Raw genomic sequence first — 27,008 nt, 5'->3', positions numbered from 1 at the left:
TTACATAAATTATCTAGCATATATATACGTTGTGACTCGTGTACATAAATTAAACTCAAAACATAGAGGATAAACGGACCATACCTTCTACTTACAAAACACCAAAACGAAACGTAGCCCGACTCGACTACAGTGTGGGTATATATGTGATTAGAGCCCTAATAACATAAATTAAAAAAAAAAAAAGAACAAAAGAAAAAAAAAAAACACTAAACCAAGAGTAACTAAGAAATATCGTTCATATGAGGGTTTCGTCGAAGCAAAAGTCAGGCCAATAAAGCGACGCAGCGTCACAGCCTTCAAAGCTTGAGCTGCTACTTGCATCCTCCGGATTGTTGTGAGGAAGCGAAGGCGTGAAATTTTTAGGGTTGTGGTCTATAAGAGAAGGGAGAACCCATGAAGATGGATCATCATGTTCATGCTCGTGATGATCAATTGGATGTTTGACCAAATTATCTATAAAGTGATCCTCACTATTCAAAGGTGTTTGGAGATTGAAAGGGACATGATCAAGAAGTGGGTCACCTTGTGATGGTAGCTCACTAGGCTGACTATTGTTTAAATGGTATTCTTGTTGTTGGAGTGGTTGGGTGGTTGGAGCATCATTTATAGAACCAATTGGAAATAAGCCTTGATTTTGATCGTTACCCTCAAGTTCAAGAGTGGGATCAAAACCCGGGGTTTGATCTTTATTCCAAGAGACCATGGAGTTTAAGAGGTCCATGGCATGGTTTTGATCGATATCGAGAATACTACTGGGGCTATTGTTGTTGTTGGTTAATGCAGCCGGAGAATTAAGCATGTATTGGAGATATTGTAGCTTGGCTAGTTGAGCAGCTTCAGCATGAATGGATGAGAATTGTGATGTTTGTTCAATGAGGTCTTTTAAGTTTGCTAAGGCTATGAGCTGAGGTAAGCTTGCGAAGAGGTCGGTTCTTGGCTGATGAGTCACGGGATCGATTCCCATTTGGATTAGTTTCTTCTTTAGATGTGTGTTCCAAAAGTTCTTGATTTCATTATCTGTACGTCCTTGCAAATGCGTCGCAATAGCAGACCATCTAGACATCATAACCAAACAATTAGTCATTCAAGTTACCATACAAATTTTAAAAATAAAAATACGAATATATGTTAAAAAAAAAAATTACTAACTTATTTCCAAGAATGGAATGGAGATGGAGAATTGTTTGCTCTTCTTCCGCTGAAAACTTGCCTCTTTTAATATCTGGTCTCAGATAATTTGTCCATCTCAGTCTACAACTCTTTCCACACCTATTCAAATCTGCAAAGAAAAATAAAAAGTTTCAAAACCATATGTACGAGTTTATATGAAAATGATTGATCGAGTTAAGAGACTATAGGGAAAGGAAGTAACCTGCGAGCTTGGGGAGGGCTCTCCAGCTTCCATGGCCATGTTTATGAATGTAATCAACAAGCTTTTGATCTTCTTCAGGTGTCCATGGCCCTTTCTTTAGACCATTCTCATCGCAGCAAGGCGACCTCCCCATCTCTCTCTGATTTGGTTGCCTTATCTCTTCTCTAAGACTACCAAAGCTTGAGGTTACGACTTGATATTTATATACAGTTTCGTGGAAGTTTGATGATAATTTGATAGAATATAATACTGATATATTATTCTTCGGCTGCTTTCTTTTTATGTATAATTTGTTTGACTACTGTTTTTTTTTTCCACGGGATTTTGGTATTCTCTTTATTAACTAATTAATTTCTTCGACAAAATCTATGTCGCCGTTTCTTTTTTGATACGGAAAAAAAACTACTTCTAGGCTTCTAGCTAACGATGAAGCCAATACATACCATGAACTGACGTATTTCTCATGCATTTTTTTAAAGCTCTCTACTGTTAGATAAGTACGTTTTCATAACTTAAAGGGAGACATTTCAATATATCATAAGTCTAATTCCACTTAAAGTTTTTTCGCTATATCGTTATGGATTATATATATAACAGAATTTGTATTTCTGGTTAGAAGACAGTTGTCCAAACATTCTAAATTAAGGGAAAAATGTTACTGAGATTTATGTGGTCATTTGGGCACAATATCCGTGAAGTGTCTCCCTTGTGGTAATGCGTTGTTTCTGGGGGTTTGGTAAATCAAATCTAAATAATATATACCCTTCTTCTTAGATGGATTAGATAAGCTATTTTTATTTATGGTATGTGGATCATTTAAATAAGACAAGACGAGCTAGCATGCATTGTGTAGTTTCTATAAAAAGTAGATGTATGTGTAGATGAACACATGCGTTTAAAAGTTGCAAGATTTATGGTTTATTTATAAATACGTTAAAGTCATACTTTTTTGTGTTTGGTATGAGCCATTATTTCAGAACTATACATCTTGGTTATGGAAGTTTCTTCTTTGTTTGTATAGAAGAAAAATCATTGATCTGACAAAAAAATTAACTATTACCAAATTGACAAATAAAATGGATGTATTGACGGAATATAATAACGAGTTGGTAACTGGGGCGGGGGGAAAGACCAAGGTGAACTTATTGGGAATTTTAGTAGTAACAAAAAGTCCATTAATAATGGTAAGTTTGGTCAACAAAGATGTGAAAGCCGAAACACAAAGGATTACGTGGTTGGATTAAAGGAACTTTTCCCATGCACGCAAGGCGACGATTATTGATTTGTCATCTAATGCATGGCTTCTTCTTACTCCACATTTCTACGTACCAACAATATATATATATATATATTATATATATATATATATATAAACCACCTGAATTCAGTATTTTTTTCTTTCAATTTTGGAAATGAATAAATTGTAATGGCTTAACTGGAGACGCACACATTTTTTTCTTTTTCTTTTTTAAAAACCTTTCAAGAAAAGGATGATCGATAAATTCAGTATACTCATGTTTTCAATTTTTTTCCGAGGTAGCAACCTTTTCTAATTGTAAAAGAAAATTTGATTTTCGGAGATGGCTCGTAGTATATTGACATATATGGTTTTACTAAATACACAACTTATTTTTTATTTTTTTTTTTTATTTTGTCAACAAAAGATCAGCTCAAACGAGCCAATTGAAGAAGAAATTATTTACATACAAGACATCATGCGGAGATGTGCGCGCATAGCTGCCAAACGATGCGTTTTTACATTTGCATTTTTAGGAATAAAATATAAAGAAAATGATGAAAATTCCTCCCTGTCAATCTGGATATCTTCAAGATAAGTCGAGAATGCCGGACAGTCATGTGGCGAAGACTCCATCTTCACCAGGTCTGAACAGTTTGAGTAGAAAGCCACGTCGCGGTAATCATGCCCGATTATACATCGCAGGGCCCAAATAAAAGCTTCGACTTCAGCATGCAAAGGTGAAAGGCTCCGCCGGAAATTAGAAGCTCCCATGTGTGGCGCTGGATCGTGGAGCTGGGTACAGAACCACCCTGCGCCTGCAAAAGCATCGTCCGCTTTCCAAGATCCATCAACGAAACAACGATAGCCTGAGAAGACATTGGGAAGGGAAGCTACATCCACCCTCAACCGAATGGGGTTAATAGAGGGACCTATTGGGGCTTCATCCTCACTCTCCTCCTGAGCCTGCTGCCATGTCACTGCCTCGCTTTCCGCTACCCGAATCACCTCCTCTGGCCGCTCATCGATATTCTCAAAAATACGGCCATTTTGCGCTTTCCATATATACCACAAAATCAACGGGAAGGCCGCCACCTGGGAGGCCGGACTCGTAGAACCCATTAAGAATCCATATTAGCATACACAGACTCCATCGGAAAAGAGTATGGTCCCATCGATACCTGAGACAAAGCCCAAACTTGACGTGCCGGTGGACAAAGAGACAACGCATGATTAACTGTTTCCTCATCGGCACCGCTACGAGCACATCTTAAATCACAAGCAATACCCCGCTTACCTAAATTATGTGAAACCGAGATACATCCTGACAGGACCTGCCACATAAAATGTTGAATTTTGCGTGGGCACCGAATCTTCCACACACCAGCTAAGAGATGGGTAATCTAAGGCCCACAACCAAGGGGCTGAAAAGGCACTAAAACCATCCTACGTGCCGTATGATATCCAGATTTAACCGTATACCGCCCATTCTTCGTAAAATGCCAACCGAGAGAATCTTCCTTCGGACAGCTACCTAAAGGTAAAGCCATTATCAAATCAACATCCCCAGGATCGAAACGCTCATGAAGCAAATCCATCCGCCATGTGTTTGTTTGACGATCAATTAAGTGTGAAATTTTGAGAGAAGGATCCTTTAACGGACCCTTGCTGATAGCTGGTCTCGGGAATTGTGCCGGTATCCAGGGATCCGTCCATATAGAGATGAAATCACCAGAACCAACATGTTTAATGAGTCCTTTGTTAACCAGAGAGCGAGCTGAGACAATACTCCTCCACCCATAGGAGGGAGAGTACGAACGTACCTGTTCCATGGGGTTCAATTTCTGATAATACCTACTTTTATTAAAGACCCTGACGAACAAAGAATCCGGAGCCTCAATCAACCGCCATAATTGCTTAGCCAACAAGGCAGAGTTAAAGTCATCCACGTTCCGAAAACCCAAACCACTCAACTGTTTACTACATTACAGTTTCTCCCAAGCAAACCAATGCATACCACCTGACCGACCATTTGTACTCCACCAAAAATTTGCCACTGCACTAGTTAGCTTTGATGTTATCGTTTTAGGTAGCCAAAACCAAGACATCACAAACGTTGGGACAGCGGTGGCGATTGACTTAATCATCACCTCCTTACCCCCTTGGAGAGCAGGGCAGTCTTTCCCTAACAAAAGAAAAAACTTTTGTTTTAGACCCACCTAAACTCTCAGGTAGCCCCAGATAGGAGCCCATACCACCCAAGGTTGTTATTTCAAGGACCCCCTGCAGCTCCATCCTTATATCCTCAGCAACCGTGTGCCCAAACTGAATAGAAGACTTTGCAAAATTAATTTGCTGGCCCGAGACAGACTCATACTTCCGCAGAATTTCCAAAACTACCTCGCATTGTGCTCTATCAACCTTGCAAAAAAAGAGGCTATTATCCGCAAACAACAGGTGAGTAATTGGCGGATATTGATTGGCCACCTTTATCCCTGTAATCCGCTTATCCTCCTCTGCTTTCCTAATATTCGCTATTAAAACCTCAATACACAAAATAAAAAGATAAAGAGACAACGGGTCTCCCTGACGTAAACCCCTCTCCGGGATTATCAAGCCATTAGGTTGACCATTAAGGAGAACTCTATACTCAACCAAGCTAACACAAAACATAATCCACCCTATCCATTTCTCCTTAAACCCCATCTTACGAAGCAACCTCTCAATAAACCCCCACTCTACCCTATCATATGCTTTACTCATATCTGTTTTAATTGCCATAAACTTCCCTTTACATGACGGATTAGTCCGTAAACCATGAAACATCTCCTGAGCAATCAATATATTATCCGATATCAATCGTCCGGGAACAAAAGCCGATTGAGTTTCCAAAATAAGCCCTGGTAAAACCGTCTTAAGTCGTTGGCACATGATCTTTGAAATAATCTTATATCCCACATTGCACAAACTAATAGGGCGCAACTCTGTCATCCGGGTAGGCTTTGCCACCTTAGGAATAAGACAGATGTGTGTTCTATTTAATTCCTTATCAAAAACTCCTTCCTCAAAGAAACCATTGACCAATGCTAAAAGGTATGTTTTAACAACTCCCCAGGCCTTCTGAAAAAACAAAGCTGTCATCCCATTCGGACCAGGAGCTTTATCCGGATGCATCATAAACAAAGCTGCACGAACCTCAGCCTCCGTGGCTGGGGCCGTTAGCCGTGCATTGACCTCGTCCGTAATAACAGTTTGAACCTCACATAAAACCTCATCAAAATTTGTCGGATTAATCGTTGTGAACAGATCCGCAAAATACGACACTGCTATATTACAAATATCCTCATCCTCCATAGACCAGACCTCGTTTTTGTCAAAAAGACCTGTAATCCGATTACGGGCCCGTCACTGCTTTGTTTGCGCATGGAAATATTTGGAATTTTTATCCCCCACTTGCATCCACCTATTCCGACTTTTTAAGTACCAATATACCTCCTCATCCCGATAAGCCTCTCTTAAACGAGCATGTAATTCGGAGATGACATTGATGGACGTCGCATCATCCGCTTGAGCCACATCCAGTTGGCATTTCAAATCCTCTATGGTGTCCCTACCAAACGGAGCTTGCAATTTACGCTACCAAGATATAGCCCGCCGACAACTCACAATTTTATCCACGAAAGTGGAAGAACCCTGATCATGTCCCCCATCCCATCCCACCGAGATTGCATCCATCAAACCTTCCTTCCCAACCCAACGGCGGTCGAACAGAAAACTCTGCTGCCCTCGCGGTCTTTTTGCGCCTATATTAATCACAAGAGGCTTATGATCAGAGGCAATCATAGGTAAATATTCTGTGACTGTATCAGGAAATAACTCATGCCAATCCTTGTTACCTAACGCCCTATCCAACCGACATTGAATTGGTTTTTTATCCCGCTAGCTCCGCCAAGACAAACAATCACCAAGATAGGGAAATTCCAAGAAACCACAATCTTGAATCATTCCATTAAAGGAGAGAAACGAAGAAGCATGACGAAGCTTGCCCCCTCTTTTCTCATGATTACCAGTTAATTCGTTAAAGTCACCCACAACGAACCAAGGAGATGACCTAGATATCCCAATCCGCAATAAGCGTTCCCACACCATATCCTGATTCTTGGGTACCGGATCGCCATAAACAAACGTTAAATAAATTATCCGTCCTTTATAAACCGCTTCAACATCAATTAACCGATTTGACTCAAATAAGACTGAAACATGAAATCCTCTTGATTGTAAAAGAGGGCCAAACCCCCCCGTCACTGCTTTGTTTGCGCATGGAAATATTTGGAATTTTTATCCCCCACTTGCATCCACCTATTCCGACTTTTTAAGTACCAATATACCTCCTCATCCCGATAAGCCTCTCTTAAACGAGCATGTAATTCGGAGATGACATTGATGGACGTCGCATCATCCGCTTGAGCCACATCCAGTTGGCATTTCAAATCCTCTATGGTGTCCCTACCAAACGGAGCTTGCAATTTACGCTACCAAGATATAGCCCGCCGACAACTCACAATTTTATCTACGAAAGTGGAAGAACCCTGATCATGTCCCCCATCCCATCCCACCGAGATTGCATCCATCAAACCTTCCTTCCCAACCCAACGGCGGTCGAACAGAAAACTCTGCTGCCCTCGCGGTCTTTTTGCGCCTATATTAATCACAAGAGGCTTATGATCAGAGGCAATCATAGGTAAATATTCTGTGACTGTATCAGGAAATAACTCATGCCAATCCTTGTTACCTAACGCCCTATCCAACCGACATTGAATTGGTTTTTTATCCCGCTAGCTCCGCCAAGACAAACAATCACCAAGATAGGGAAATTCCAAGAAACCACAATCTTGAATCATTCCATTAAAGGAGAGAAACGAAGAAGCATGACGAAGCTTGCCCCCTCTTTTCTCATGATTACCAGTTAATTCGTTAAAGTCACCCACAACGAACCAAGGAGATGACCTAGATATCCCAATCCGCAATAAGCGTTCCCACACCATATCCTGATTCTTGGGTACCGGATCGCCATAAACAAACGTTAAATAAATTATCCGTCCTTTATAAACCGCTTCAACATCAATTAACCGATTTGACTCAAATAAGACTGAAACATGAAATCCTCTTGATTGTAAAAGAGGGCCAAACCCCCCCGTCACTGCTTTGTTTGCGCATGGAAATATTTGGAATTTTTATCCCCCACTTGCATCCACCTATTCCGACTTTTTAAGTACCAATATACCTCCTCATCCCGATAAGCCTCTCTTAAACGAGCATGTAATTCGGAGATGACATTGATGGACGTCGCATCATCCGCTTGAGCCACATCCAGTTGGCATTTCAAATCCTCTATGGTNCCCCCCCCAACCATTAGGATCAACTGTTGTCAAATTTTTGTAACCAAAGTGACCGACAAATTTTTCCAAAAAAACACGAGGTTGTTTGGTTTCCACTAAAAAAAATAAAAAATCTGGCCGATGTGTAGTCCATAGATCCCGCAGATTCCCACTAGTTGCCTTGTTGCCGATGCCTTGAAAATTCCAACTCACAATATTCATGGAGGGAAGATCGAGAGCTGTGATAAAGAACCACATAAATTCACCTCCCCATCCTTTGAGAAGATAAACAAATGGAAATAATACCCGAGGCAGACCCCAACCTCTAAAACAAACAATAATAAGATAGAACCCACTAAAAGTTGAGAAACCCAAATATTAATTTCTTCTTCTAGAACGTACACCAATTGGGCACATATGGGAACAGAAGCCCAAGACATTCCAAACTCACTAACCAGCGTGAATACGAGTGAAATCATTATTAAGAAATAACCAAGGAAGAACTAAGAAGCAGCCCCGGGGTACCGTGGTACAACTCAAACGAACTAATAATAGGCTACGATTCAATCGAACAAGGACAAGAACCAGAGATACGAGAAACGAGCCAGTAAAGTTTTATTACTATTTGGAAAAGATGATTACATCCATGACCAGTGAAACCAGTACAGACGAACCCAATAAAAGCAAACAGAAACGAAAAACAAAAGCAAACCAACGAGACATCCGTTGTGTAATTATTCCATACATGAAAAAGAGTTAAAAACAAAAAAAACGAAGGGAGAGCAGGACAAATCCTGTTTCTAAACGAGAAACCAGAACGGAGGGGGATTAAAAGGAACCTCAACCCCTTGCCAGCCCGTGTAGTCTAACCACATTAGTCAGCCGCAGATCTTGGAGGCTTCCCCCCTTGGACAGGACCTGCTTTTCCTTGCAGCCCGACCCCCTTAGAAACAGCCTTCTTGCGCGGTGATGTTAAAGCATACATGTTCCCCTTCTTCGTGCTAGCCCCATGCAGCACACCTTTAGATTTAACCAACCGAGCCCGTGGTGGTGGAACCTCAGCCGAACCTTCCCCTCCCTGAACAATACGCTCTGAGTCACCCACTCCAGCAACAATACTAGTCTCCTCGTGTATGCCTTGACCAGGCAATGCGACATCATGACTACCATTCTCCTCAAACATCACCCCTTCCTCCACTAATAGAATTTCTTCCTCAGATGTCTCCTCTGTTTCGACCCTAGTTTCTTCAATAATATGAGGCATAAAATCCAGGTTCTGGCTAGTAGGAAGAGGAAATTCCTGGTCCAAAAGATCGCTCAGCGCATCTGAGAACAGGACATCCTGCTGCACCAACTCCATGGAGTCAGAACCTGTTGCACTCAAGACGCCAGGATCTGGGAATAAATTCTTGCGTACCCTCTTATCCTCCCCCTGTTCTACATCCCCCTGCTCCCAAGAAAGCATCGAGCATCTTCTGCTCATTCTCAGAGAAATGATGCCCAACCTTCCCATCGTGTAACTGGTTGATCCCAACACCCGAAATAGCTACTTGAGAGCCTAAACCCTGATCCACCGGAGGTGCATCCTTCATTACTACCTGCTCCCTAGGATGGAATTCCCTTCTACTCTTCTTCGACTTATTACCAAAACCTTGTTTGTGCTGATGATTGATGGCCTGAGAACCGCTTGCACCCTGCCCACCTCCTGCAGGATAGCCTTGGTGGATAACCCCTGTGTTTTCCCGAGGCGCACCAGAACCCGTCCCAGGGTTAACACCATTAGTCGTGGCACCCTTATAGCTCTGGAGTTTATCCTCATGTCGAGGATCAGAACCCCCAGGCATCTGTTGCTTCCCATTATTACCAAATAAAGGGCATCGTGATATGTCATGACACAGACTATGACACCTCCTACAGTAGCCATACAAGCGCTCATACCGCAAATACACAGATGTCTCCTCTCCACTATGGAATTTCACTGAGGCGTCGAAGACCAATGGTTTAAAACCATCCAAACACACCTTAACCCAACCAGTGTCTAGATCAACCTCCTCGACCTCACCTAAATCAGCTCCTATGCTTCGGAACGTCTCATAAGCCTAGAAGTGCAACGGCACGCCTAACACACGGACCCAAAACTTAATGATATAAGGATACCTTTGATCCACCACCGGCTCCCAACGGACCAGAGAGAGCATCCAATGGTCAAAATGATAAGGCTCCATCTGTAAAACCTCCTGGATGTCCTCTTCCTGATCAAAATCAAACTGAAAGCGCCCCAAACCCAGATCGGCACCCACCACCCTCTCCTCAATCTTCCAAATCTTAGGAAGCATGAAAAGCAGCGCCTTCATGTCCTGCATTGCATGATTCATACATCTACCAATGAGAGTCTTGGAATACCTTTCAATCAACGTGGTGTTGTCAAACCGTGGCACCTTGATTTTCATCTTGCCACCAGTCCCCGAGGAACTCCCAGTAGACACCTGATTAGTCAATAACCCACTTTGAGACATAGCTTTCGAAACGACCCAAAAAGACCAAGAAATGAAACAAAAACAACAATCCCGAGAACACTCAATGGAAGCCTGAAAGAGAAAGAAAGAAGAAATAAACATGCTCAATGAGAGATGAATGCAAACCATAGACCTGGGAACCCTTATATATCCATTTGCAGAATCGCAGACCCAATCAACACTTAATGTCACGGTCAACAAAGGAAATGCCAACCCACGATACTCCCAACCGATATTTCCAGATTCGCAAAAATCAGACACTGTGGGTAACCAAAAAAAGACACAGTAGTATCCCTTAGATATCTCGTAACCAGCCTCCAAATCCCCTTAATCATTGCAAAACGCCTCCAGTTCATTTGGATCCGATTTGAGAAAAGCAAGCCGCAATCAACGCCGGACGAAATCCAGTCTCAATAACATCTTAGATCAGCTTCATCATCCATCCTCCCTCCCCATGAATCCGAGAAATTAGCCAAATCGAGAGCAGATCTCACAGAAAACAACAATCCGAAATCCACCACCTTCAGCCTCAGATCCGAAGGATCAAAACCATTAAAACCAGATAAAAACAAATCAAATCTCAAGACGAGATTCCCCTTCATTAACCCGAAAACGAATCAAGAAACCAAATCAGAACCGGAACCTTAGACAACCCATCACCATCGCTACGAGAGAGAGCTTTTCTCAAATACACAACTTAATTAGTTGAATTTTAGTGTAGTCCACGGAAAAGTTACAAATTAAAATATGGGATTTTTTCTTTAAATTGAAGTACACAAATATGGCTGTTATATACTTATCCTCCATATCATATTAATTGATGTTTTAGGGAAAACAAGAGTAAAGTTAATCCAATGAGTATTTGAAGTTAGACAAACAAGGGGACAACACAAGCCACAGACACACACTAACATGATTTATATAAGATGATGTGCAAGTGACTCTCTTTTTAAAATAGTATGTGTGTGTTTTTGTTACACTAAATAGTTAGATTAGGATCGATCAACTTAAGCTTGAAGTGTTTGGTATAGGAGCCCAGTTGGTGCAGCAAACTCTCCAAAATCTGCACTACTTTCCATCTATAATAGAGACATCAAGCATTTACACACTGTTTAGTTTCCATATCTACGTCTTTTTTGTTTACTACTATCTTACGTCACAAAATTTTGAATAAATTATGTTTTCCAACGATACAATACTTTTTGATTATAACTTATAATTTCTTTTTTAATTAGCTAACTGCAATAGTGAAATGTTTTGCCAAAGATAACACATCAAAGAAGTATATTATCAGCCATTTTTTACATGCGGGCTGGGTCATGTACAAAAACTTTAGGAAATTGAATGTATATGTATTTTAAATGATAAATAATAAAAAAAAACTTAACGTGACACTTCAAGCTTAAAAACGACAAGACGATTTGATATTACAACATTCTCTTTCTCAGTTTGCTTTTCATGTATTGTTAAGAAAAGTTCAGATATAAAGTATCAATCCTCACGCGGTTGCTTGAGAAGTTTATTCATCAAACATTTGTCTCGACGTTTGTTGTTTTTATCCGAATTTTTCATAATTTGTGCTTCAAATAGTATACATAATTAATCTATATTTTTTTTAATTAGATTTATCTTGTACTGTGGAAAAATGTACGTTAAAGAAGAAGCTCCGCTATATCGTCTTACACAAGTCAGAGACTGTTGTAAGTTTTGTTAAATGATTCTATATTTCTATACTTTGAATGTGATAAGATCGTACGTGCATGTATTTTCTTTAACATTTAACATTTTTTTCTCCGAATAGTATTTGAAATTCATATCATATATAGTATATATATTAATACACATCCTGTCCTCATACACTATCTACAACTTAATTAGAAGACGGTCAATGAGTAAACAAAAATGTCAGTTTCGTGAGCGTCGATTCTGTGTCGGGAGGGTGTATATTTTTACACATCTTATAATACTAAGTAATTACTAACTATGTAATCCTTAATAAATAAAATAAATAAATATTAAGGTGAAAGAAAAAAAAAAAATAACTGAAATGGTTGATGGAGAAATCGTACTTGTCAAGGGTCAGCTAAACAACTGAATTGCTTGTACTGTTAAGTTTTCAACTAAAACATAATGTAACTTAAAAGACTATTGTAATTAAACTTTATATATATAATTAAAAAATCGAGAAAGACTTTTGGGAGGACATGAAACTGGCGAGAGGTTCAGCGACGATATTGTATCTCTCTATGTTCACCAAAGTCTTACTCAAAAGATCTCCCCCTTCGGTCCTCAATGTATCTCCTCTTCTTTGACTTACAACTATTTTGAAGATTATAATTACAAAAGTTTGTTGAAACATTTTCAAAAATACCTCTTTTTCTGTGTCACTTTATAAAAATACTTTTGTATATTATCTATTTTCAAAAAAATTCTTCTTATGTATAAAATAACTTAATTTTTAGCCCTAAATTCCAAATACTAAATCACAATATCTAAAAACGATAACCTAAATGTAAAATAGAGAACTCAAACTTAGAAAAAATTCTAAAAATTAATTTAACATATTGTAATTGTGTAAAAGAGGGTAAAAATGAAAATGTTCAAAAAAGAGTATTTTTGAAAAATGGTATCCTAAAAGTTTCTAACACATTCTCAATTTATTTTGTAAGGTTATAATAACAAATAGAGTGAATTTAAAATTAAAAATCTATAGTAGACTTTTATTCATATATTTTCTTGCTTCATATTTTTATAGGTTTATATATGAATTTAAATTTTCAAGTTTTTTCATAATTCCCTTAAATAAAAAAAATATTGCTTCCCCCACCATTATGTACATATATTAAAGTATACATTCTATATAGTTATATTATTTGAGAATTTTTAAGAAATGCTCTTTTCAAAAATATCACTTTTAGCTGTCCATTTTCAAAAAAATCTCTTATTAAATTTGAAAAACTTATAAACTTTTATACAATTGAGAAGGTATTTCTTGACACTAAATACTACTTGGAAATTCGATCCAAGCTCTTGTAAGGTTTTAAATGGTTTTTAAAAGGTTTTACAAGATAATTTAACAAACTTTTAAAAGTTTTTATAAGATTTAAAAATTATTTATTCAGATTTATAGAATATTTGTAACAATTTAATACACGTATAAAAGTAGTTTGTGTGTGCTACTGTGCTTTTATAGGATTACACACTTGTTTTAATATATTTCAAACTTTTAGAAGTATTTTGGATAAAGTTTTTTTTTAAATGGGCATTTTTGAGAAGTGGTATGGGAAAAGAGGCATTTTTGAAATTCTCCCTATATTACATCACATGATTAATCTTATTCTTATACAATACTAGGTTTTGAACCCACGCTATGCGTGGGTTTATTTGATTTATTTTGATAAAAATTATATATGATTGATGACGGTAATGAAATATTATTTTACACAAAACTTTAATAATAGTAAAAAATTAAATTTCATATACATAATTTTTAAAAATATAAAAATCAGTTGTGTTTTAAAATCAAATCTGATAAAAAAATCATGAATCTAACTTGACGTCCAGGCGAAGCGGATCAAACTGGTGACCTTACATCGTTACTTTTACCGTCTAGTTCTTTGTTATACTCTTCTTCTTGTGCTTCCTCGTCAACTTTTTCACATTCTTTCACTGAAAAAACATTTTTTTTTAGACTACCACCCAACTTGTTAACCCATCAAACTCCAAGACTAAAATCTTTTTTTCTCATAAAAATTATGCAATTCATGAAAACCAGCATAGTCAACACATGCACCCAATTATTGATAATTTCATCCATATATTTCTCAAACCAAAATCCTTACTTGCAGAGAAAGTAATATGAACTCATGTATAGTAAAAACAATATTTGTGCTTTTCGTCGATCCTTCTTCTTTAAACTTAAATAACATCAAATCAATGTCTTGCGACGTCAATCTTTTTTTCTTAGACTTAAAAATAAAAATTTTACTGTAAAAGTATCAAATCATCTATAAAGTTATACACAAAAACATGTTTTACAGCTCATAAGAGATATATATAAAGCACAAACGGAGATAAGTAAGATATTTTCAAGATATTAAAAAATTTGACATATAATATTTAGTAATTCTTAAACTTTTAAATTTTTAAAAGAGATTAAATATTTAAAATATTTCAAACTTTAGATGTATTTTAATTATCTGTAACATTTTTTTTTAGAGTTAAATATTAATGAAACTTTTACTTTTTATAGAGTTTAAATAGTTATAATATTTTAACATTTTTATGGAGGTATTTATAATATTTCTAAACATTCTATAAAAAATATTTAAACCTTTAAAAAAATTAATCTGCTAAAATAAATCAAATAACTTTTAAATTTGGAAACCTGATAAATAAGCATAAATCAAGCAAATAAAAATATTTTGAAACCTTTTTAAAGCTAAAACTTTTAGAAGTTTCAATATTTATAATATTTTAAACTTTTAAAATGTTTGGATATAATATTTGAACCTTTTAAAAAGTTTCAATATTTATAATATTTCAAACTATTAAAACTTTAAAATTATTATATATTAAAATTTTAAAATTATAAAATTTTTAAAAAATTATAAAATTTTTAAAAATTTTAAAAGCTATGAGATTTTAAAATTTTCAATATTTATAATATTTTAAAAAAATTTTAAATTAAATATTATAATATTTTTTTAAAACTTTTTAAAGTTTTAGTTTGATCAAATAAAAAACAGGATCAAACCGAATAAAACTTTTTAACTTGGATGCCTGATAAATCAAGCTTTCCTGCTCATTCGTTGTTGGAAGCATATTAATCTTATTTATACTGGTTTGAACCATTGTCTAAAACTTTTCTAGCCAATGTGGGATATTGTACATAGTTTTTTTATTTCCATAAATTTAAAATTTCCTTTTTCTCAAAAATTCTGGAAATTTAGAAAATATTAATGAATGACATGTCAAATCCTGATAGGTTGTTTATAATAATTCTTAATATATAAAATTCTGCAAATTTCTAAAAATGTTAATTAGTGACATGTTGAATCCCTATTGGTTGTTTTAAAGCGTAGGTTTTAAAAACCTTTTAAATGTTGGGGCATTCTCAAAAATGTCCCTTTTTCCATACCCCTTTTTAAAAATACCACTTCATGTTGACCATTTTTAAAACTACCCCTCTTTATATACAAAATAACCAAATTACCCTTTTTTGAGTGACAGCAAAAATGTACAGTCATCAAAATCGAAAATATTTTCCCACCAAAAAAATTTCCCACCAAAATTTTTTTTTCCCGCCAAAATCGAAAATTTTCCCCGAAAAAATTATTTTTTCCCGCCAAAATCGAAATTTTTTCTCGCCAAAAATATTGAAATTTATACCTTTTAAAAACATTGTAAACGCTTTTAAAACTTTTAAAAGCATTTACAATGTTTTTAAAAGGTTTTTAAACACATTGTAAACGCTTTTAAAAACCTTGTAAATGCTTTTAAAAAGCTTTTAAAAGCGTTTACAAGGTGTTTAAAAACCTTTTAAAACTCTTTTAAAAATCTTATAAAAACTTTTACAAGGTTTTCAAAAACATTGTAAAAGCGTTTACAGGGTGTTTAAAAACCTTTTAAAAATCTTTTTAAAAACTATTTGAAAACCTTTTAAAAACCTTTTAAAAACCTTTTAAAACCTTTTAAAAACCTTGTAAAAATCTTGTAAAACCTTTTACAAGGTGGTTAAAAAACCTTTTAAAACTCTTTAAAAAATCAAGTAAAAGCCTTTACAAGGTGTTTATAAGGGTTTTATAAGGTAGAAACTTTATAAAACCTTTTAAAAACCTTGTAATTTTTTTTTGGCGGGAAAATTTTTTTGTAGAAAATTTTTATCGGGAAATTTTTTTCGAAAAGCTTTTGGCGGGAAAATATGTCGGAAATTTTTTTGTGGGAAAATTTTGTTTTTCTTTTTATTGAATAAAATAATTTTCATCTAAGGGTAAAATGGTCATTAAAAATTAAAAGAGGGCAAAAATAAAAATTGCCAGAAAAGAGGGTATTTTTGAAAAGGGATATATCAAAAGGGGTATTTTTAACAAATTCTCTTAAATGTTAAGAAATTTTTAAAATTTTAAAATTATAATATTTTGAAACCTTTTTAAAGCTAAAACTTTTAGAAGTTTCAATATTTATAATTTTTTAAACTTTTAAAAGGTTCGAATATAATATTTGAACCTTTTAAAAAGTTTCAATATTTATAATATTTTAAACCTTAGCTTTTAAAAAGTTTTTAAATATTATAATTTTAAAATTTTTAAAAATTTAAATATTATAATATTTTTTTGAAACTTTTTAAAGTTTTAGTTTGATCAAATAAAAAACCGGATCAAACCGAATAAAACTTTTAAACTTGGACGCCTGATAAATCAAGCTTTCCTGCTCATTCGTTGTTGGAAGCATATTAATCTTATTTAGACTGGTTTGAACCATTGTCTAAAAATTTTCTAGCCAATGTGGGATATTGTACATAGTTTTTTTTTATTTCCATAAATTTAAAATATTCCTTTTTCTAAAAAATTCTGGAAATTTAGAAAATGTTAATGAATGACATGTCAAATCCTGATAGGTTGTTTAAAATAATTCTTAATATATAAAATTCTGTAAATTTTAAAAAATGTTAATTAGTGACATGTTGAATCCCTATTAGTTGTTTTAAAGCTTAGGTGGACAGCTTTAGAAGCTTATAGCTCCTACTTTTATTTAGTATAATTACAGTCGTTTAAAAAAAACAATATATAAATTAGCATTATTTCTTGAAAACTATTAAGTCATTTTTAAAAAATATTATATATATTTATTAAAATTTTCTATTTTAAAATTTTTTAATGATCAACTAAAAATCATAATTGCAATGAAATATCGAATCAATTAAATAAAAATATATGAAGAATTTGATTTAGATAATTCTACGTGAACATATTATGTGGATACCATATGTTTCTCATGAGAATATTTTAACTTTTCTTCATCACAAAAAAAAAACCAAAAAAAATAACTCTACATTTTATATCTCTTAACCTTCTCATTGTTTCTTATATATATCGATATGAAGTTCATTATCTATTTCCTCTAACTATATTCATACACTTTTTCAGATAGTATTGTTATAGGCAAAATATATTGTCTTCAAACAATAATTTTAGAAGCTTATAGTAGTTGAATTTTATTAGTGTCAAAATGCCCCAACTAAATAAAAACTAAAAAAGTTGAATAACAAAACAAAACAAAATAACCAGATCAATATGAGGGTCAATTTCTAGTCTCTCTAGTATATATATATATATATATATATGCGTTTGAAAAGAAAAGAAAAAAATGATTATTCAACTATCAAATTGCGTCGTTTACTTGTTGCTCTTTCCAATTTTTTCTGTTATTATCATTGGCGTTTTATATCTGGAAGTAAACACCGTAAATTTGTTTAAATTAATAAAGTTGAAGGTAGCTTATGAACCAAGATTGTCCCTTCTAGTGACTATAATTCAGGAGTTAAATCAATTGTTAGACTTATATTGTTCATAATGTGATCTTTAAGTCACAAATCGTTAACCTAATCACAGACTCACAAGTCACAACATTCTTTGGTATCACAAAAAACCCTTTGTTTACTTTTACCCTTGTGGATCTAATCAACGTCATCATCATATATATCACATCCTACACATATCTGTCAAGTAAAAAGCTTCGCAATCCATTTCCGTTGGTATAGTTTTGATATAGATAAACAGAATAATTAGTCATATTAATTAATGTGTTATATATATATATAAAGAAAGAAATATCAAAAATAATGATAGATTAAAACATAAATTAATTAAGCAATTCTCTTTTTAATAAAACGGAACTACACGACTTCAAATTGGTAAACTATATAATATTAATATATATTATAACTAAGATTGATTATTTGATAGGTTATATAGATTTAGGATTATGATCTCTTAAAAAGGATATTCCAAATAATAAAATAAATTTTTCAAAAAATATTTTACTAAACCATATATAGTCAAAAAAATCTCAGAAATTGATAGAAATTAATCACTTTGCAGATTACAAGTGATTTCCGATTATACTAAAAATAAAATCTTACCTAACTTTATCAGAAAATTTTGACTGAATAACGGGTCAAAATTTAAATATTTAAATTCATTCCATATATTTTTTTTTGTTGAATTGTATAGTTTTATTAACTAGGTTGCATAAAAACGGATTGGATATGCGGAAGCAAAATGTTTTGGAAACGAAAAACGATTTTTTCTAAAATTAAGAAATGGAAACGTTTTGGAAACGTATGTATATATATACTAGATAAGGGCCCGTACGATGGTTTAAAAATTGTTGAAGAAAATAAATCATAAATCTTAAACAAATTTTTAAAAATATAAAAAGAAACTTTATTTCTTGAATTAAATATATAAATAATTTTAGTTAGAGAAAAAATCATATTTGTATTTATCTTCATACACTTATTTATATTTTTATATTTTAATATATTATAACAATTATTACAATAATTTAAAACTAAACTATATCCCACCAAAACTTTTGCCAAATATTCATGATTACAAATATTATTATTATCAAATTTTAAAACTGTTTTACAACTTATTCACAAAATATTTTACATGCAAATAATTCATCAAAGCAACATTCAATTAGTAAGCATGTACAATTTTACTCTATGTTTTACCATTAAAAATATGTTCTTATATCCAAAATTATTTTATTGTTAAAATATACTCTTTATCACCATCTATAATTACAAAAATTGTTTTGTGACATAATTTTTTTTAACTTCAAAGATATTTTATTGTTATAATTGTTTTGTGACAACTGGAGAAATTATAATCACGATGATATATATAAGTCTTAAATAATTCAAATATACAAAATAGAAACTTTATAAACAATCCAAAACATGACATATGTCATAATCACGTTAATGATCAATGACCTATTTACTCCTCAGAAGTATTGCATTGTACCAAAACTACTTAAAACTATGATCTCGTCTCAAATATTCTTGAATTGTAAATTCTCAACTTATTTCTATCTGAATCAAAAGTTCTCATATATTTCTCCATATACCTAGGTTTAAACGATTTACGAACCAAATCCAGTTTGAAACTAACTTTAAAATGGTTTACAATTCCAACTTCCCAAATTTGAAAATCACTTCTCAATTACACGATCAAGCAGCTCTTGTTTCATTACCGGAATCATCAACATTATTCAGTAGAGAAAACTCTAGATTTTGACCAGAAACATCACTCACCGACTAATCTTTCAAACTTATAATGCTACTAACTGTAGAATCACTTTTGGAACCTCCATCAATGTCTCCATCCTCGATTAAATTAGCGGGCTTTATATACTTTGATTCTATTTCATTGCATCTGATACCTTCCATTAAAGAACCCGCACGAATCAAAGACCCACGCAATAGATCGGCAAAATTATATTGGTAACAAAAATCAAAGATCAAAGCTTTCGATATAAACATATAATATTTTTTTTTTGTCAACATATGGGCCACAACAGGCCTGCTCGTTAGCCAAATCCCTACATTCGTAGAGAACAAGACTTGATCCCTGGTATGATGGTGCGGACTTACCAATGGTCATTGCACTAAGGTCACTTCACAAACATAATTTTTATGTAGATATAATGTTATTCTCTTAATTAGCTATCCTATTACGTTTCAAAAATAATAATTCTTTGGACATAACTTATGTTGTTCTTTTAAAATTTGTTATTCACTATTTGTTGATTAATAATAATAATTTGTTATTCACTATTTGTTGATTAATAATAATATACATGCTTAATGAATTGTTTTTTTTGTTTAATACTTAGCTGTTTTGAAAAATAATAATTTTTTGACATGTGTCAACATCTCATTAGTATATTTGACACGTGTCATGATCCTGTTAATGGCTAACTTTGAAAACCCAACTTTATATAACAAGATATGGATATATATATGTATATACATAATAAAGTACCAAACATTAAAACCTATATCAAAACAAAAATTTGAAACAACACAAATTCAAAACATAAATATTAAATAAGTGAATTAAACACTAATAATATTATATATTTATATGTATTGTGAATATATATTTTTAAATTATTTTATTTATTAATTTTCTAAACTAAAAAAGATTTTTCGTCGTGTATCCAAAACGGAAACGGAGTTTTCATCGTGTTTCTAAACAAAGATTTTTAGGAATCATGTTTCCGTGGTTTGTTTTCGTGTTTCCGCGAGTTTCCGTTTCTAAAACATTTCGAAAATGGAAAACGGACCTTAAAAAGAGTTTTCATACTATAAAAAACTTTTTAAATAATTTAATTTAGAATCTTTAAAAATAGTTTAATTTAATATTTTTAAGAATATCATAAATATATGTTAGATCAAAAAGTTAAAAATTATAAACACTCTAATTTTATTTGTTATAACACGGGTCGGGTCAATAATATGTCACTATAATATGAAAAAATTCAAGAAATATGATTTCTTGCTAGAGCATGGGTTAAAATTACAAAAATATAATTTCTCGGCTTAAATTTAAGTTTGGAATAATGTTGTTTGGTAGGGCTTTTTCGGTCGCGATGATTTTGACAAACATATGTTACATATTTGGTCCTAAAATTAATATGTGTTATACTATAGGTTAAGTCATAGAATTTACAATCAAAATATAATATATAATTTTAAACAGTAAACAAATCAAATAAAATTAACAAACAAAAATTAATTTTTTTATCACATAACTTAATTCGCATTATACCACAAGTCAAAATCTAGATATACTAGAATATATCTTACAAAATAGATGTTATTAAGTCATATTCAGTATATGATTTCATGACATAGTGTTCCATCCAAAAAAAAACTTTTAAAACAAATAAAATAATCACATATACGATGTTTTAAAGCAAATAAAAAAATTATCAAATAAACAAAAGGAAAGAATTTCAACCCTTATCAATCCAACAACAATATCACAAACAAATTAAACATGCCAAAAGGCAACAACTTGAATATTGTTTTATCTAAGGCCCTTGCTTTAGAAATTTATTGTAATAAGATAACGACCAACAAAAAATACGAAAAAGTACGACTCTCCTTAGAGGATCAAACAGAAAATACTCTTATCACTTATTTCAAGTTTAAAAACAAAAATACCAAAGAGTTTAGATTTGGAAAGTGGTCACTTAACCAAACTCACACTGACCATGCATCATTCGCAGTTAAGCATTGCTTTGACCCTTTGAACGGTGGAGCTAATCAAGATATGGACTGTGGTGGCAGAATCTTCCACGTTGAGATCTATAGAGTGACTTGAACCAGAGACAAGAATTTGGAAAGCCACGGTGAGGAGTGTCATGCGTCCACTGTCAAGCTCACCCACAGAAGGACGACGGCTGTCACGGGAGATGATGAAACCGGAAGGGAGGACGGGAATGGTGGAAGGATCAACTTGGCCTGAAATGGCTGAGTATGCTGTGTTTAGATCCACTGGAGCGTAGACAAACATACCTCCTAATGCATCTATGAAGCCATCTTGTAGTATCATCAACTCACTATTATCCCCTCCACTTGACGGCTACATAATATATAAGAATAATCATAGTTAATGCAAGGCCTAGAAATAATGAAAAATAACATTTCTATATGAATTCTAGTTATAATGAGTTAAAAGAAAGAAAAAAAATGTTAATTTATAATTTTATATCCTATAAAAATCATAAGGTTTTTTAGTAGGAGTAATATACCTTGAGAAAAGTCACGTTGTTCTTTTGGTCCGATCCGGTGACAAAACGAGCAGCCTCAGTCGCTGGATTCCCATGGCAGAGAACGTCCCACTTTTAAAATTTCAAATATTATTAGATTTCTTGTTAATGACCCAACAAGGAAAAAAAAATCATGTGGAAGATAACGACATCTAACAAAAAAAAAAAAAAAACTGATTAAGCCGTTTACCTGGTGACGAACCTCCAGGTTGCTAAGGAAATCGTACACTCTGAGAGGAGTAAGAGGGAGATATAAAGATGAACTGGCGCAGACAATGAGACCGGTTGGTTGACCGGCCTCTATGTTTGTCCGCACCGAAATCCTAACTCCGCTGTTATTAGTATCACACTGTTGCGAGAAATCTTGTTTGTCAGACATTTTCATTATCCATGCAAAGTTCTTCAACATTCTTTCTCCCAAATTCATTACGCTCCTTCTGCCTTCTATTGTTTTCACTACTACAATAAGAAATGAAAACTTTTTTTTAATAAATAGTAAAAACTAGCACTTGTGGTCAATATTGGATCCGCACATATATAACACATTTCAAGTTACTTATTTGTTGTACGAATAATCAACTAAGTATAGAAAAAAAAAATGCTGATCAATTTTGTTTATGTCAGTGGCTGGGAAGTCAGATATGGAGTAGATATATATACATAGCAACTAAGTATATATACATAGCAATAGTGTAAGTACCTCCGGCGTGATCAGTGGCTGGGAAGTCAGACATGGAGTAGAGAGACAGCCTCTCACACATCCTCTCAAGAGTAACAGTCCAACGTCGAGCTCCGTAGCCAAAACCGCTGTATAAGAGATCTTTGTAAAGCCTATGTGGCCGCACATTATCATTCACTTCCACATGCTCTATCCACGTCACCTGCCCATATTCTTTGTTATTTTTTGGGTTTAAGAAAGGTAAATTAAAAAAAAAACCGAGAGAAAAATAAGTGAAAAGGTAATTGAGAGAAAAATAATTAAAAATTAAAACATAAGTGTTTTATGTGTTGTAAACGATTTAAAATGTATCAAAGAGGAAAGAGAGACCTTAGAGCTACCATCGGGCAAGGCTTGTATGAGAACACCGGAGGGACGTTTGGTACAAAGCGGAGCCGTAAAATCCAACTCAACGTTTGGGAGATGACAGGAAACGTCAGCTATCAACCAGAGATCTTCTTCTACTTGTTGGCAACTTCTTAGGATTATAAACTGTCTAGGTGGCACCAAGGGCGACAATATGTGCTCTTGCTCATATATCTATTTTTATTTATCATCCAGTTTCACCAAATGTTGATGTAGTAAGTCTAGACGTTAAAACAAAAATTTAATTATTTTAAGATTCGTACCACTTTTGAGAATGTTTGTCTTCCATGGTCGATGGAATCCAACACGTGAAGCGTTTTAGCTTCGTTCACAATTGTTGGAAAAAGCCTCGCCCATTTCTCCTGCAATATATTTATTGTGATTAAAAACGTAAGAAGATTTTAGTTTTTTTCATGAAAAATGTAAGAAGAAACTTGATAATCCATTTGATGATGTTAGCTTCGAATAAAATGGCATAAGTACGCACTGTATCAAAGAACATGTCGACCAAGTTTGTTGCAGCCATTTGAACCACCACCACTTCCTTAGAAGACTCAGGACGAACATTTGTGCTCTTAAAATGGTTAATCTTAGTAGATATTTTCTCATAGTTCCCTGGATCAATGACGAGCCTACCATCAATAGAAGATTTAATCCACATTGATTCTTCCATTTTAATGAGACTCATAACCTCTGCCACCGCTTTTGCCGCCATTTCAAACATTACAATTTTCTCCGGTTGAGGTAGCGGTTGGAAATGCTGCAACAGTACCGAATTTTGCGGCTTAGGTGGTGGGGTAACGTTGATGTTTTCACGAGTATATGGACCTCTTAACAAGCTTGATTGTGTGGGGAGATGGTTGGAAGAGGTTCCATATGAAGCAGGACGATTATTGGAGGTTGATGGACCGTGGAGATAGGCATCAAAGCTAGGTATTGAGTGACCTCTGTGCTGGCTTACGTAGGTTGAGAGTCTTTCACGCTGATATTAACAAAAATATTAGTGATTTTATTTTTTTCGATACAACTTTTTGTTAAAAATAATCTCATATAGTCACTGTAAAATAAACATTTCATATTGGATGGAAGTCAGGAAATGTTTAATTTCTAAAATTTATGTCAAAGTTGTATGACAAAAAAAATAATTACTTAATTACCTATTGTCAAAATCAATAAATGAAAGAAAAAAAAATGTTTGCTTAAAAATGTTAACACCCAGAATATTCAATTTAATGTATATATTTAACATAATTAATTCATTAGTATTTTTTTAATTATATAAGTTATGAGAAATCAAAAATAATTTTAATACTTGATTTGATATTATATATGATGCAATAAGAAGATTACATGTTTTCTAAACTATTTTGTGCAAGAAAATGTACCAAGTATAATTTGAAAAACGAATAAAAGTAAATAGATCATTTTCTCGTTCATATAAGCGCATAATCAAATTCAAAAGTTCGAATTATTTATATACATATATACATAATTCGACTATTTATTCCAAAAACAATCATCACTAGAAAAATTAATTTAATTAGCATTAGAAATTAAAGTTCTATATGAGCTGGCTAAAACTAATCCTATACATACTTCGACAATTTGTTTCAAAAACAAAAAATCACCAGTAAAAATAGTTAAAGTTCTATTTAGCGTCATACTATATATAAGCTAGTTAAAATGAATACTAATCAAAATAAATTTGTATTGGATAAGTATTTGCATTAACACGTACCTCTCTTTCGAGAAAAGCGTTCTCTGCACGCAATTTTCGGAGATAAAGTAATTGCTCTTCTCTCCCAGGATGACGACCACCACATGGAGGGCAAACCACAGTCTTCAGGGCCTCTTCCATTGCTTCGTTTTCACATTTCATTTTCAGGTTATCTATTCTAAGCTCTGCGTTCTCTGCTTTTTCATTTTGAATCTACAAAACATAAATCACTCTCATGTGGTATACAAACATCTCAACAACAACATATGAACAATAACAATGAAAAAGTCAATCACCATTAATCGGTTTAATTAAATTAAATCACTCTGTATTATATATAGGAAACTATATAGTACAAAACAAAACATGCATAGGTAAGACGAATACCTTAACTTGGGTTCTTTTGTTTTGAAACCAAAACTTGATTTGTTTAGGCTTCAAATTCAGCTCTTCCGCCAACCGACGTCTCTGCAAATCGTCTGGATGCGGACATTCATTAAAGTACCTTAAATCAATCAAAATTATATATTAATTAAACTATTAATGTATGACTCAAGAAGCCAGCTAAAATAATAATAATAATAATAATAATAAATTTTAATTAATTAAATTAAATAAAGATCTTACTCTTCCAGCCTATGGATTTGATGATTGGAGTGGTGTTGGTGATTGCTCCTCTCCTGATTGTCGTTGGTGTCCATAGAAGAAGTTCCCCGTTCATCGATTGAAGTGTCATCACGGCTAGAAACCATTTTTTTTGTTACCCACTAAAAGCTAGAATACCAAGAGATATGAATAACTTGAAGATATGAACAACTTAAAAGTTAAAAGTTGCTTATTTATAAATCTAATGGGAAAATGTTTTAGGAAAATAATGTAATAAGATTCTTGTTCTGGTCATCATTTTGAATATTTATTTTCTTGCCTTGAAATTTAATTAATAAATGGAACTAGTAGGGAAAGCTTCAAAATAAAACAATACAAAACAAAACCATCTATGGACAAAAATCTTACTATAGATTTTTAACTTTCTGGGGATGTTATTTCAAAAGGTAATTTATAAATTATATTTACTATTAAATATCAGTAAAGGGAAAATTGTTTTATATTATATTTTAGATTTATGACTATCGATGTTTATAAATAGCAATTGTATGAAATACATGGTTATAAATCCAAAATATGATAAACATTTTATATTAAAAATATAGTAAGAATAATAATCAAAGATACTACATTTGAACATTTATTGATTCTGTTGAATAACGAATATTTTGTAAATTACTTGATAAGTCATTTGCCTATATTAAAATAAGGTGTAACTTCCTCAATATTCCTCAGAAAATAAATGCCAAAACGATATATGTTCGTAATATAGTCTACCATATAAAATTTTATTTTGAATTAGTTAGTAAAAGCAAGATGATCCTTCAGTAATGGTGGACATAGCCTAATTGCAGAGGACTGGAAAGATAATACTGATAATAAAATTTTCTCCATATTCTTCTTCTCATCTTTGTTTGGTTCTCTTGATCATCTCATCATATTATTAAAATATGTATTTACAAATATGATTTTTTGTTACTCAAATTGCTCAATTAAGCCAACGGAGGTTGAAGAGGAAAATCCAATCTAGTTGAGAAGCAAATAATTAGTCGCATTACCCGCATAGTATGACTTTGGTTTTAGGTCGGTTTTTGTCGACGTGAATAACATTATAAAAAGGATGATGAGGTGAGTCGCATTTCTTATAAGGTTTCTCACAAAATTGTTGACCAAATAAACATTTATGTATATTAATACTAGTATGAAATTTCTGAAATCTAATATCAATTAATTTTCTATGTA

At 33.4% G+C, this 27,008-nt stretch overlaps 3 protein-coding genes across 4 annotated transcripts; all 3 read right to left on the bottom strand.

The window, feature by feature from the left end:
* LOC104757822 (transcription factor MYB39-like) lies at nucleotides 1-1,523 on the bottom strand. The gene is made up of 3 exons (XM_010480611.1): nucleotides 1,376-1,523; nucleotides 1,153-1,282; nucleotides 1-1,058 (listed from the first exon to the last, which is right to left on the bottom strand). The coding sequence occupies exons 1-3, from the start codon at nucleotides 1,506-1,508 to the stop codon at nucleotides 239-241; spliced, it is 1,083 nt and encodes a 360-aa protein (XP_010478913.1). The 5' UTR covers nucleotides 1,509-1,523; the 3' UTR covers nucleotides 1-238.
* On the bottom strand, nucleotides 8,582-11,481 carry LOC104757821. Of its 2 annotated transcripts, none has more exons than XM_010480610.2 (2): nucleotides 10,633-11,481; nucleotides 8,582-10,476 (listed from the first exon to the last, which is right to left on the bottom strand). In XM_010480610.2, exon 2 carries the CDS (start codon nucleotides 9,501-9,503, stop codon nucleotides 8,865-8,867), a length of 639 nt encoding a protein of 212 aa, XP_010478912.1. In that variant the 5' UTR covers nucleotides 9,504-10,476; nucleotides 10,633-11,481; the 3' UTR covers nucleotides 8,582-8,864. The 2 variants fall into 2 exon arrangements, with proteins under 2 accessions (XP_010478912.1, XP_010478911.1); XM_010480609.2 differs by having other exon boundaries at nucleotides 10,640-11,481.
* On the bottom strand, nucleotides 21,705-25,932 carry LOC104757820 (homeobox-leucine zipper protein HDG10-like). Its single transcript, XM_010480608.2, has 10 exons — nucleotides 25,788-25,932; nucleotides 25,548-25,665; nucleotides 25,182-25,373; nucleotides 23,931-24,425; nucleotides 23,707-23,805; nucleotides 23,408-23,617; nucleotides 23,060-23,240; nucleotides 22,550-22,818; nucleotides 22,342-22,431; nucleotides 21,705-22,172 (listed from the first exon to the last, which is right to left on the bottom strand). The coding sequence occupies exons 1-10, from the start codon at nucleotides 25,910-25,912 to the stop codon at nucleotides 21,807-21,809; spliced, it is 2,145 nt and encodes a 714-aa protein (XP_010478910.1). The 5' UTR covers nucleotides 25,913-25,932; the 3' UTR covers nucleotides 21,705-21,806.

This window comes from Camelina sativa, chromosome 17 (assembly GCF_000633955.1).
Source record: "Camelina sativa cultivar DH55 chromosome 17, Cs, whole genome shotgun sequence".
Lineage (NCBI taxonomy): Eukaryota > Viridiplantae > Streptophyta > Magnoliopsida > Brassicales > Brassicaceae > Camelina > Camelina sativa.
The sequence above is the reverse complement of the archived record's forward strand: the minus strand, read 5'-3'. Positions and strand labels throughout refer to the sequence as shown.